Source organism: Ciconia boyciana, chromosome 4, assembly GCF_034638445.1.
Source record: "Ciconia boyciana chromosome 4, ASM3463844v1, whole genome shotgun sequence".
Classification (NCBI taxonomy): Eukaryota; Metazoa; Chordata; class Aves; order Ciconiiformes; family Ciconiidae; genus Ciconia; species Ciconia boyciana.
The window spans coordinates 71388039-71402726 of record NC_132937.1 but is presented as its reverse complement, the minus strand read 5'-3'; the positions used below and the strand labels follow the sequence as shown (position 1 = coordinate 71402726).

The 14688-nt window shown below is 42.1% G+C and overlaps 1 protein-coding gene across 4 annotated transcripts in view; it reads right to left on the bottom strand.

Moving 5' to 3' along the window:
* NRG1 (neuregulin 1) overlaps positions 1–14688 on the bottom strand; it is a 184485-nt gene that overhangs the window by 149192 nt on the left and 20605 nt on the right. For all 4 annotated transcript variants that reach the window (XM_072860040.1, XM_072860037.1, XM_072860039.1 and 1 more), the window contains exon 2: positions 3167–3344. In XM_072860040.1, coding sequence (XP_072716141.1) covers positions 3167–3344 — 178 coding nt within the window. The remainder of the gene's footprint in view (positions 1–3166; positions 3345–14688) is intronic.

Sequence of the window (14688 nt, the reverse complement as noted above, 5' to 3'; positions counted from 1 at the left end):
TCTTACTCCATGACAAATTTGAGGTAAAAAGTGAATGCTTTAAATGCCTTTCATTAAAATTTAAACTCATTCAGTTTCTCTTGACTTTCCAGTGTAATGAGAAGGGGCACAGTCATTTAGTGTGATTCACCTGCTGTACTGTCATGTCATCGCATGTCGGGGCTCTGCACCCTCTGAATCAACCACCCTGAAATCATCCTAGCGAGCTTAGAGGATTGATCTCCTGAGTTCATTTTACATCCAAGGCAGTCTTCAGAAGGCTAAGCTTTGAGGAGGTCTGCATTGCCACAGAGTCTTCTAAACTCTTAAAAAACTAGGAAAACACCGTCAGCATCTGCCCCACTTCTGCAAATCCTTTGAACCAGTAGTATTCAGACTGGCCAAATGCACCCAATAAACACCAAGCTGCAGTATTACCTTTCATACCTACTCCAGGTGCCAGGCTAAGGTCTTCATTTTCAATTTCTGAGCTAGACACTTCATCATTCTGCCAGATATTTTTGCAGTTTGTTAAAAAATGTACAGCTAAATAGCCAGAACTCCGAAACATTTATTTTTCTCCCAGCAACGAACAGATTTTATTCTGCCATCACACAATGAGAAAGGTGATTTCTTGCAATATATGACATTACCAAAAGTCACTTCTGGCCATTGGGCACTACTTACAAACTTTGTGAGGTTTTTCTAAATATGTAGAAAGTGTTATTCTCAAGTGTTTGGACTGAAAGAGTCAATAAGACTGTGGTACCCTGCATGCTAATGGTTCTTCAGAAACATAGCTTACCTTTTATGTAGCCATTTGACCTTTAAAATAGACATTAAAACCAGACAGCTCAACAACTACTCTAGCCTTCCTAGTTGATGTTTTCCACACTTGGTAATAGCAAAAAATCCACACCAAAATGCTTGTTGTAACAATATGGCAGCATACGAACATGACAAACATTTATCAATGTGCTATCATGAAAAAAACGCAGAAAATAAGTGGGTAAAAAACTCCTTGATCATTGATATACCTTTTGTTTGTGATGGGATCTTTTTAATGTGGCTTTGTTTACTGTAATCTGCATGTCTTTTTATGCATTCATTTGCACTGCATTTTTCCCTGTTTTCTTTTAGCTTTAGAACACGTGCCTGTCCCACTTTTTATCAAAATGAAATCTATCTCCTCTTAAGCTGTTCACAGATATTCAGCCCTGGAAGCAGCAAAAGAAGAAACGGCAAAGCACTGATATGTCCCCAAACTAAAATCTCAAAGTAGAAAGGCAAGGAAAATCCTTCAGATGTCAGCAGACATCCCTTGTCTTTCCCCTTTTTGTACTCTACATCTAGTGACTTTCACATCTCTAACTTCTCTGTTCCGCACTGACTTTTCCGTTTTAAATCAGAAAATAGAAGAAAGAAATCCCAATGGTGGCTGGGGTAGCACACAGAACTGTGAAATCCAGGTCAAAGCCTGCACTCTGCCCACTTATGGTGCAGGAATAGGACTTCAGATTTCCATTTTCCAGAAAAAGGCCCAATTTTAATTTTTTTCATTATGTATCTTTCAGGGAATTTTAAACATGTTTTGGCACATCAACCTGAAAAATAGTCTCACACGTTCCACATGCATGCTCTAATCAATAGCTATTAGCTAGTTTCCCTTCTGCCAGCTTCTCAAAGTTTTGTGGGGAAAAAAAAAAAGAGAAAGAAAGGAGCTGGCAGAAGGCGGTTACTGATTCAATGCTGAACTGACAAAGCCCAGGCCCAGAAGGTGAAATGCTGGCTCCAGTAAGTTTGGTCAATCAGCATTGGCCAAAACGTAATAGGAGAAAATACTGTTTGCCTCTCACTGGCATCACTGTGTTGCTGGGGAAGCTGAGGGCCAGGCTCTGACCTGAACATTTTCTTTACACAATAGACCGAAAATACAACTCTGACGGAGACATATGGCCCTGCAAATGGGTCCAGACAATTTGCCAGGCTATCTGCCACCTGGAACAACTCCATTTCGCAAATGCTGGAATGAGACATCACAGGTTCCATCTTGCTGTCGGTGTGACCGTGGCATGGGGGCTGTGGTGATGCTGTTCTGCTCCCCTCCTTGTTTCACCTTGCACCCCAGGCTGGGGTGCAAGAAACTGCAAGGGAGGGCAGGACATCTGGTTTTCAACGTTAATAACTCTGAAAGGTCAAGCGCCTGTTTGATTTTGGCTGCTGTTTTGCCTAATGAGATGAGACCTGACAAAAAGTATGGGGGCACCTGACACCCTGCAAGGAAAGATCTCTTACAGAAGCCACCCCAAATCCTCTGTGCCTTGTATGAAGGGAAGGCATGGCCCAGTGCAGCAGATAGCAGCCCTGCCTACTGAGAGCAGAAGTGAGAGCTGAAGGGCTGTGTTCAAGCAGGTTTTCATAGCTTCTTTCAATGGATGAATGGCCACAACTGAAACTTTTCAACCTAATCAACAAGGTAGAGACCAAACAGCAAAAGCCTCCTGTCTCCATGCAGAAAATGCATTGTGCAGCTTCTTCTCCTTCCCTGCAGAAACAAGGCACCAGATCATCTTTTGGCACTGGTCATCACTCACATGTAGGGGACACTTTCCCCCAGCCAGGAGGAAGAGATTTGCAGACTTTGCTATTCATCTGACTTCTGCTAGACCCGTGCCTTGTTCTGCATGTGCGGGAATGCCTCTGGTAAAGTACTACTGCAAACTTGCATAAGGCATTTGAAGTTAATGCAGGCAGCATTCAGCCCTTCTTAAGGACTAGACTGCTTGCAAAGCAAATCTCAAAAATATTTCCAAATCTACATTGTTTTGATGATTTTACATGTTCTTGGATTTTAGACAATAAACATAAGGTACCTCTGTTCTTGTCAGTAGTTTAAAGATGGCCTGTCTCCAAGGTTTACTGGTTAAAATTATAGCCTCTGGCTATCAGAAAATAAATATAAATTGAAAAGGGAAAAGTATTTATTAAACATTTATACCATACTACCACTTCATCCATACATTCAAGAAAAACAACGTCAGTGTCTGTTTCCTTAAATTTTCTTCCTCTGTAACTCACAGCTTTTGGCTTTCTGATACTGCAATTAACAACCTCAACACTTGTGTTCTGGTGAACAGCTCTCCCCATCCCTCCCAGCCCCACTTGCGAGAAACATTTCTGTACTTACTTTTGTTTTTTTGGGATCTTGACATTTTCTGGTCTGTTTTTCTTGGTTATTTCCTTTCCATTCTTTAACCATTTGAATCTGAGCGCAGGGTACTCTGAAGTGGTTTCACACCGTAGCACTAGCTTCTGACCCACAGCAGCCTCTTGGTTTTTCATTTCCTTCAATTTGGGAGGCACCGCTAAAGAAATAAAAGAATATGCTGGTGATTAGGCCATCCTCAGAAGGGAAAACAGTGCTAACTCAAGTTGAGCTAGGCAAGCCACAGAAAGCAAAACCCCAACCAAACCAGCAACGCTTCTACACTAAAACCTGAAAAATAAGGATAATTTGTGTGTTATGTGTATCATCCTTAAAGCATAAGGGCACATTTAATGACAGCCTCGTTTGGCCCTTTGGAGTCCTCCTACATGGGTCTTACAACCTGCAAGCCATATACAGCCTTAGCGAGAACTAAAGTGCTGCTTCAGAATACAGTATGAAGCACAAACAACACTTAATTGATCACGTGCACCTAGACACAAGACAGCACGCTGCGGCAGGCAGCCTTGGTAGGTAATAGAGAAAGGGAAAGGGAGGGTGTCTTGCTGCTTTTTTTTATTTCAACTGCTATGAGTCAGTGGCTACCCAAAAGCTCCAGGTGCAACTGATGTGACAGGGAGCTAAAAGCATAAATATAAGTTCAACAGCTTCCCTAATCTGAGGGAAAGGCTTTTGCTCCAGCCAAACATTATAACCCACATTATACACCTACCTCAAAACTCAGCTTGGCCATATCCTTTCCCTGAGGCAAGAGACAATGGGCTTGGAAGCCCATCAAGAGAATCAATATCAATTAAGGGTATTTTGGATCCAGAAGGGGACACTGCATTGAAAATGCTCAGCCAATGGCTCCCACACACTGAAGGGCTCCAGCTGATGCATCTCAATTTCTACTGTGTTGTAGCAATAGTGTTTCTTGTGTGGGTAAATCTCAAACCATTTAGGGCTTTCTAAGTTAAAGACCTCTAATATTTCACAACCAGTACCGATCTTTGAGCACAGGCTCAAAGATGCAGTCCCTCTGTGAGACACCACGTTTCATTTGATCCCTTGGGTTAGCTGTAAACCAGCCTCTACCATGCTCCAGTATTGAGGAAAACTCCTAGTTTAACCTTACTTCCCCTGGGGCTTAATATAACACCTTTACCACACAACCAGGGAGGGCTAATACGGGGAGCTACAGCTGGTCAGCTGATGAGTGATAGCTTGTGAGTCCATCCCGGCTCAGCTGTGCCCCATTTTTGGTCCGTACCTCAGGGGAGCCAATATTCCCATGCAGCATCTCTAGCTGCAGCGTGTTTTGCTTCTACAACAGCTGTAATGTTGTCCAAGGAAACAAATAGCCAGCATGGCCAAATGCTTCTCCGTAACATGCAGATTAGGAGTGTTCATCGTGACACCAACAGGTCTCCAATATGGTCCTGTACAAGAAATTGTTTTAACAACCTGGAACATGCTTGGTTACGTTTTGATATCTGTTGCTTGTGTGTTTGTGGAGACTTGCTGACATCAATTGCCCTTAATTATTATTCCAATCAGAGAAAAACCAAGCAGCACCACCAAGGCCATAATTATGAGAGGCGTGCATGAAGAACTAGATACACACATGTCCGATAAGCAGTTGCCTGCTGCAGACAGCAGCATGGCCTGTCCCACACATGAGGCAACCTTCCTGACCCCAGGAAAGCCCAGGGAAACCATGGAAAGCCTGACTTTCCTGGAAACTGAGCCTGGAGCAGAGCAGCATAAACAACAGTGATTGGGAAAATGTGGTCTCCAGTGAAAGAGCAAATGAGGTGGTGCCTACTAGGCCACCAGCAGAAAACAGGATAGGGACAGAGCAGCCTTCAATAATTAAAAAACTTCTGATTAAGAGGAAGGTGACAACTTTTTCAATGTGTCTCTGCTGATGTGGAAAACAAGTCCCTGGCAGGAAGCCTTAAGCTAGATACCAGCAAAACGTCTGAGAGGGAGACCTTCTCTGGGGCGGGCATCTATGGAGGTTGTACACACAGGGTAGGAACATGTGTCAGGGTGGCACTGGGACAGATGAGGTAAGGCCCAGGATTTCATGACCAGAAAGAAATATTCCCCAAAATGTCTTCTCATATGTTGGTTTCCATTTTCCACCCCCTCAGGATAATTTTGGAAATTCCAGTGCGTTCCCAAAATGTTACCAAAACAATTTTTGCTTTCTGAAAAACAAATGCCCACACACCATTCTGAAACCAATATGTTTAAATATATATACTTTTATAAGTCTGTGTGTGTGTATGTGTATATATACATACATTTACATAAGCACACGTGTAAATATTCAGGCATTTACCCAAAAGCGAGAAAGAATTTTTGAAAATACCAATCTTTAAATTTTCCAACAAAAATAATTTGCATTAATTAACAGTCTTACTACTGAGGTTTGTGCTTATAGTTTCAGTCTGTCATTAAAGAGTTAAGGTTATAGTCTTTTGTCACTATGCAAGAAAAGGAGCTGCAGAGGTGTGAAATAAAAAGGCAATATTCCTTATTTATCACATTTCATTTATTATAGTCCTAGTCCATATCTTGCAAAAATTAAGAGAATAACCACAAGGATCAAAATTTTGTGCTTAAGACTTCAACTGGTTATTGATTTTCCTGTCAACGTGGCAGTGTGAAACTCGGTATAAAAGGGAGATGCCATTTTGTTCCTGAATTTTATTTTAATTCAATATTATCTGTCCAAAATGACTTGCAGATTTTTTCCTCCATCAGAACTGTCAATGAAGAAAAAATGTTAAATTAATATGCTCAACTCTTGCCATAATTCAGGAGTTACCAGGAAACATAAAAGAGGATTTAATCAATGGCAGTGACCCTCACTAATTCACAGTAACTCGCTGTCCAAGCATGCAGGCTCTCCAGGGAAAGCAGTAAAAGCTGTTCACAGACATGACAGAAAAGAGATTGTTTCTTCTTTTTTTTTTTCCTCCCTTTCATTTACACTATGTTTGTTTCCTTTCAGCTGCGGTTTTGAAAAAGTTAATCGGACCTGCCAGGCATATGAGAAAGCTCGTGCTGATAAAACTACAGCATTGTGTGCTTCAATCGGGATCAGCTACAGCTTCCACTGTTGCAAGAGGTAGTTGACTTTCACCACAGTCTGTGCCAATTTCTCTGGTGCTGGCAAGACAGGAGCTTGTCTGAGGGGCAAAAATGCTTTTAAAGGAGGCAGAAATGCTTATAATGATAACTCGACATTGCTCCCCCGACACCTCCCTCCCCCTGCCTCTCTACCCCTTCCCCCTTTGTCCCCACGGCATCTCCTGCCAGCTTGGCTGCTTTCCCCCGCTCCTTGCTGCGCCTGTCACACAGCACCGCTCCGGCCACCGGCGAGGCTTCTGCCCACCGCGCCGAGTGAGGCTCGCTGCTGCGGGCAAGGACGAGGGAGACAGTGCAAGGAAAACTGTTTCTGCATCTCCTACGCATGGATGGAGGTTGAGGTGCCATCCGGGACAGGATGACTCGGTCAAAATGTGTTGTGAAGGTGGAAGGGAGCCTCGCAGCATTTCCTGTGGGTCACGTTTTGGGCAGTGCCGTTGTGAGCAGCTCCGGTACGGTGCCAGCAGAGCCCTTACGCGTGCCATCCGTCACAGAATGACAAGGGCCAGGTAGCAAAGAAAACAGACAAATGCCGAAGAGAAACAGCAGAAACTAAGCGTGGAGGCACCCCGAAAGCGGCACTGCTTGAATGAAAGGCGCGGTGGGATCCACTTGATCTGTATTCCTTGTGCCGAAACCCGGGAGGGCCTCACGTTTTAAGAGTCAATTAGACACACAGAAAGGCACCCGTGTTTAACCCCAAGCTTTTCACACTCCCCAGTCAGGACCTCGCTCTGTGACCCATGGACCTCCCTGGTTTGACAGACTCTAAGAAAGCAACAGGGGCGATAACAGCTCACAAAGTGGCAGAGCACTTATGTCAGCAGAAGTCCTGCACTGTTGGAAGGGTTTAACAGGCAAAATGTAAGGTGTTAGAACTCTGCTTATTAAGATGGCTTGAATATTTGTCATTTTGTTAGCAATTTTTTCGGAAATGTATGTCTGCTGGCCTGCATAATATCATTGCAGATAAGGAACACGCATTTCCATATTCTCTCTGCAAAAGACTCACTGATAATGTATGACGAGATAACTTCTTCTCTCTGGACTTTGGTGAGTTTGGCAAAGCACAGCAATCTCCTCACCCTCAGTGTTTGATTGTATAGTTAATCTGCATGGAAGCTCAACACATTGAACAAATTAAACAGGAAACCTGCAAAATATTATCACACAACTACACGCTTTCAGCTGAAATTCCATGAGTGGTTGTTTTTTTTTCCCTTTATTTTCTTTTCCTAGGAAGGCACAAAGCCTTTTAAGAGTCTGAGCACAGGAATGTATTAGGCATGCTTGCCAGTAGGCACATGTGCACAGTTTGCTGTGCAAAATTGTGACCAACAGCTTGGTGAGTGGTAATAGAAGCCACAAAAATAACACCCATTGCCTTGGCCTCAGACTTGCTTTTTTGTAGCATAATGCTCAAGGCAGGCCAGTAATGCAAGACAAATTATATTATTTCCAAAAAGCCTCCTCCCCTTGCATATGAGATTGTAATCAAGCTCAGGCTTATCATCAGGCGGTCAGATTTTCTAAAGACTTTGGTATAAACCATATAAACTACACTTTAAAATGTATACTGCTCCTGCTTAGACAACTAAGAAAAACCCCAAAAGTTCTATTGTTTTCTGTTGGTTTTAATCCTCCTATTATTCTCTCAGACAACATTTGGATCCTGAACACTTTAAAAAATCTGGCTATTTCCTTCCAGCATGCTGAGTCTCTCTGCATATTACCTACACGATAAAACACTGTGGGTAACGATAGGAGATAATCCCACACAACCAGCTCTCCAAAATACCAAAGTAACTGAAGACAAGCTGAGAGATTGGAAAACCAAACAAAATAATTTAGCTACATAAATGGGAATTTCTCAGTTCTGAATGTTTTTGAAAATACTGCCAGATACATTTCAGCTTCTGGGTCTTGGTATGATTTGAATACTTATGTCTGGGTAGAAGAGCAAAAGGAAAAATGCAGACCTGACATTTGTCTTGAGCACTACATGTAAAACCAAGATCCACAGAATCTCATTCTTCCTAGTGATGTTAAAAGGAAATTTCTGCAGAAATTTTAGATGTTGTAAAGGCCAAAAGAAAGGGGAATGCCACAGGAATGGCTAGCGACATGGTTAGGAGCCAAGAAACAGAGCAATAGGGAGAGATGTAGCACTACAGCCCTGTTCTTTGAACACTGGACCAACAAGGAACCAGCAAATGCCACTATAAATCAGAGTAACTACTTCCCCCCACCCCCCAAGCTAATCACAAAGCCAACTGCAGCTCTGATTACCCTGACCAGGAACTGCTCATCTCATGCTGTGGAGCGTTTGAGTCTAAACTCAGTGAGCCTGACAGGTTTAGGTATGATGGTGCTGAAGTCTCACTTGGTCCTTTCAAAGTAATGGTGCACCCAACAAACTCATAGATCTCCACCTAAAGTATTTGTTTATTTAGGGTAAGATACTTTTAAGTACATGGTATGTCATGGATATTTACCCCTAGCCATGAAGCTGCTCTCTGAGCTTGCCTTAATCTTCTTTTCCTTCTCCCTGTCAGAAGCCCAGTAAACCCTTCCAATGAGAGTATCATGGGCCAACTCATAACATATCCTCAGGAAGGCAGGATTTTCAACAGGACACTGAAAACGGACACATGGAGGAAGTACTGTGCAAATGGAGAAGGTCTCACTATTCTCTCTCCACTCTACAAGTAAAAAGCATCTCCAGTGGAGCCAGAAAAAGGATAGTAGTGACAAACCAGCATGTCTAGAAGTATCATGTCCACGACGGAAAGCCTGAGAGCACCCATTTATTCAGTGTAACAAGATAATGCCAGGCTGTCCAGTCTCCTGCAGTCACTCAAGATATCAGTTTCTGAGCTTAGACCTCCTCAGAGACAGGGAACTGCGTTCAAAGATAGCAAAATGTAGGTTTCACAGGAGAAGCTGTGTGTAAGCAAGTGTCTAACCTAAAGATTACAATTTAAAGGTCAACACTTAATTTATTTACTGATGATCGTGTCTGCAGGAACATACCACCTGATTGCATTAAATACTCTCTCCTCTGGTTCACAATGCTTCAGCTGACTCCAACCAGCTGCATCCCTGATAAACTTTGATGATCCTGTTAGACACTGTCAATACAAAAACCTGATCATACAGACTGAAAATGTGGGGACAGCGTAAAATAAGTATACTTGATATCCAATAAGCAATTCAGGGACAACTGCTTACAAAGTCAATACAAAAATCTGCAGGTCCATATTTTACACACCCAAATGCATAAAGGTAGACTCCAGAATATTTATTTGAGTAGTAAAATTAAAGCAATCCAATGCACAGAAATACTATGCAGGCATAAATCCCGTGGACTTCAAGGGGACTTGCAAGTACTCAGTGATTTTTTTTTTTACATGAAGCCACTTTTGATTTAGGAGCTGAATTTCAGGACTGTATATTAAAAAAGTCTGTCTCAAGTTGTGTGCCTTGAAGTCAGATGAGGGGAGGAAGTGCAGCTTGCTGCATCATACATATGTCTCTTTCTCTTCTTTGCTCTCCAATCTAAGTATTTTCATCACTAAAAGGCATGCAGTAAGGCATTCATCACTTGAAAAAAGGCATACAGTAAGTCACCAAACAGAGACTAGTGCAGCTGAGGGAACCACCTAAAAGCAAAGGCTGTGACTGCACTGTGAACTTGGCTGGGTCTCAGACTACGCCTTATGGCCAGACTTGGAAGGTTCACCTGACCACTGGGCTGAGAGGCATGCAAAACTTAAACTTTGGGTCTCAGCCGTGGTACATGTGTAGCCACGATGGTGTGCCCTAAGATCATGTTGGGAAGAATAAAAACAAGTGGAGAAAAAAAGGCAAGGAAGGAAAGATGCGCAACACAATGATATTGTCCTTTGGTATAATTTCAGAGGTTATTCCTCTGGATTACTGATGAAAGTCTGGTTCTTGGGTAACTCCCTTTTTTCCTCTTTTTGGTAGAATTGACTTTTTTTTTAATAGCTTCCTTAGAGCTTTAGTCTTTCAATCTGAGGGCTCGGAAGTGCTGCAGCCATCTCCTCCTCTCCCTCTCACATTTCATAGTCTCTAGCACACTCCTTTATTTGCCATCATCAGAAAACACAGAGACTTCTTCTGTGCGTCGAATCCTGTAAGCTTTTCAAAACTTATGCACTATCTTATATTTTATAACTCTAGTCTGCATCTCGTCTGGTCTCAGTTGCTTCTCCACCATGCTCCACCGTGATTTCTCCATCATGCTTTCCCTCCACACTGTTCCAACAAAGCTGGGATGCTCACATACAAAGGACATGGGTGATCGCTTTCCCTTGATCCTAATCATAGAGGCCTGTTTTTTCTTCTGGCTTACACTGTTTTCTTGTCTCTGTAGCATTTTCTGATTCTGCAATAGTTTCACTTCACAGACAAAAATGTACTATGCATCAGCCAATAAATTGCCCAGTGTGGATCTATCCATGGCAGGCCTTCATACTCCTCAGAACCTTCCTCATCCTCTTGAGGCTGTGGAAGCCTTAAAAGAAAGAATAACAACACACATCCAGCGACATTGCCAGCACACTTGTAGGTGCCTGGTCAGAGGTCTTCCTAATTAAGCATGTCAAATTGTCGCTACTCCCAGTGAGAGCTCAGTCATATATGTATAGAAGCAACAGTCTGCCACATAAGTGCATGATGCAGAATTTAAATAACATCAGACAACGTTGTAGTCATACGATTCACGTAAATTTTCCCAGTATTAAAATAATTCTCTATGTTGAACAAGAAAACCAGAAGGACCTGCTGCCCATATGGACACCTTATTAACAAATGATACAACATGGGGAATAGGGAGTGCCATGACAGGTGAAATTCAGTGGAAATGGTGGTCCGAAGGTGATTCCCAGACAGTGGGATGCAGGGTACCTCAACAGGTGACCACTAACCACCTCATCCGGCATGGATTCATAGAGCTAGAGTCACTGCCACCATCACCAAGGACACCTGAGTAATCTGAGTTTGGGGATATAACCACTGGAAAGAATAATTAGTGAGGACACAGAAAGACCCAAAGCGGGATTTACCAAAACAACTGCCTCTCCAAAAGTCCCCAAAAATCTCCATCTCACAAAGTTCATACAGAGGCTTTTCACAAAGTAGATGAGACAATTTCTGGGCATCCCAGGCACGATTGGCAGTTTAGTGGGTTCATTTTTCCGCTAATGTTCCCCTTCACTAAGAAGCACTCATCCATGTTGAAATTTTGCGGTGGGAAGGTGGAAAACCTGAACTAAAACCTGTCTGATGGCTTGTTTGACATGAACAGAAACCAAATCAAAACGTAGAAATTAATTTGGAGAAAACAAGATTAACTGTAACATCAAAAGGAATAAGTTGCTGTTGCATTACAGGCTGCACAAAGTATTTACAGCAGTGTGAAGAACTTTGAAACTTTCAAGACATTGATTTGCTAATGCACAAGTCAAACTTAACACTATGGGTACAGGCTCCTCATTTGCCACTTTCCTTCCCCTCCTCTCCTTTAAATCCTTTGTGGTCAGCTCTCCTAGCAATACTCTCTTTCTGGGATTTATGTGGGTGTTCAGCACAGGCTGTGGAAGGACGTAGGCCTACAAAAACATCTGTGTGCTCAAAGACTGCATGGAAACCTGTGGAAGGCAAGGGCAGCCCTTCCACTGAGACCCCAAAGTGGGGTCTGTCCCCACCCAGACTTAACCAGAGTTGCCTCTAAGGTTTTTCTTAGTCATATTCTTCTGGAGCTGATCACAGACGGAGCAGAGCATGTGCCAGCCCCATCCCAGCTGCATAACATCTGAAAGAGCAATCCCCTGCCCCTGCCTGCCAAAATCTCCACCAGGTAGAAAACATCAGAGCTATGGCTGGTGGAGCATGCTGTGCCTCCACTCCTAAGTCAATTCGGAAGATAACTGCTTTCATACCTACATGCTAAGGGGAAGATCAACGTGGTCTGACAGTGCTAGAAGGGTGCCGCTCCCACAGCAAAAGGATGTGCCTTTCCTCAGGGACACAGCACAACTAGTCCTGGCCCCTTCAGGTGACTGAGGTAGCCATAACTTGGAAACATCTGTTAGCAAAATCTTCCTTTTTTTACCAGAAGGTGTGCAAAGAGTTTAGCCAATGAGACCAAAAGCCACTTGACTCATTTCAGGAACTGAGGATCTGGATACACCCAGGCATTGCACACAGATCATCAGCTCAAACCCAGCTCAGCAAAATCTAAACATGGCACTTAACAATATGGGCTTGCACACTATGCAGAGAGGATGTCATCATATACCCTTCACTATAATTTACTTCCAGAGTGTACTGAACCCCACATTTATAATTTGCAACTATGGCAAAACAGAAAAGGAAACTGCAGTGAAAAGGAAACGTTTATGTCACACCTGTTTGAAAATGTGCACAGGCTATCTTCAGACAAATTAAAAATTAAACAAAGTTTTAAAGAATAAATATTGCTAAATACCTGCAATCAGGAACAGCTCGCACAAAGATCTAATTAGAAGCATCTCCCGTGGTTAAATTATTATACAAGATTAGACATCCTTTTAAAGGTCAACCTCCAAAAAATACATTACCACATGATCAGTAAAGCGTGCAGAAACATGCCACGGTCCAGCAATCACTGGAGGAGGGACAGGAACACTTTATACAACTCTGAAATGGTTTCTGGACTGTAGGCAAAAGTTCAAAAATTATGTAGGAAAAATTACAAGGCTTTTTAAAAATACATTCCAGATCAACCATAAGTGGCTGAATTGCGGAAACCTGTGTGAATACTAAGTAGTGGGCCACACTGGAGTGGGATCATCACACAAATACAGAAAACTGTGAAATAGATCTCCAGGCCATCAAGTCCAGCCTGGAGTTCCTGGTCCATAATGACAAAGCCCATCCTGCCAGGTGTTTATGTAACCTTTTGTCAAAATCCCACAATGGCCCTAAAATCTACGACTATGTGAAAAAGACTATATCACACAGTAAACAGTTAGTAATTATTTAACATCCTGCGTATCTAACCCTTGTGATCGTGGCCACCAGTATCTATTGTGGGGGAGGAATTATGGCTTTTATTGTAGGAAGGTGATATTCTTTATGTAGAAGCCACAAGCAGACCTTCTAGAGCCACTCAAATATAGAAAGTGTAGTAAGTAATGTGCATAATTTTCCAAATCTTATGCCCCAATCTAGGGTCTCCATTAACAGAACAGAGATTATATAGTAAAGTTCAGCTAAAAAGGTGGAGAATAAACTCCACATAAATTCTGAACAGGCTGCCAGTAAAAGGAAGAAAGACATGGTAAATCAAGTAAACCTCCCTTCCCCCACTTCTTCTTTGAAACTTACAAATGGTTTTCGTGTGTCACAGTTTTGGATAAAATCACAGCCTGAAAATTGATTATATCAAGTGTGCAAGTATCCAGGGCTTTATTTGCTATACGATAAGAACTGAAGGCCCAGCACAGTACTAAGGTAAAATTCAGGCCCTGTGAAAATAAAATGCTTTGTCATTGATTCGATACAGCTAGACTTTCACCCCAGAAGACAGAGAAATGTGCTACAGTCTTTCTAAGGGGAAAAAAATAAAGTACAGGCCTTATCTATATCCAAATTTGCAGATTTCTAAGTAAAGCATAAATCAATTTTATTTAAACCAATGCAAAGCCTCAGTGTGAACACACTTAAACTGATTTAAAGCTGATTTATGATTAAACTCACATTAAAATCAATTCCTTAACAAATTAAGTTGAATCAATAAACTTCTGGATTAAATTAGTCCTAACAGGTCTTTCTAGAGGCAATGCTCTCTCTGCTTCAATTGAATTGATTTAAGAAACCTGACTTTAATGACAGTGACTTTGTGTGTTAACACTCATACATGTTAATATGCATTCATCATTCAGGGTAGAAAGACATCAATGTAATTATAAACCTCTGCACAAAAGGACTAATCAGACCAATGTCCCATTGCTTTCCTAGTCTCCTTTTTGTTTCATTCTCAAGGATAATAGCCTTGTGAACAGCTTCATTTTGCTGCTACTGACCTGGAGATTTTTGTGTATCATCTCCTGTAATCTATCTGTTCCACATAATTTCTAGTAAAAGTTTCAGTTTGTTGTTATTTCTGCAACAGGAAATTCTTCCTTTGCTTTTAATTCTCAGCCAGGACACTGACTTCAATCATGAATCACCTGGACTGTATACACATAGCATCCAGCATAAAATGTGCTTTTCTGCTGCTGAGAAATTACTGAAGAGCATTAATAGAACGACTGCAAGCCAATCTGCAGCAA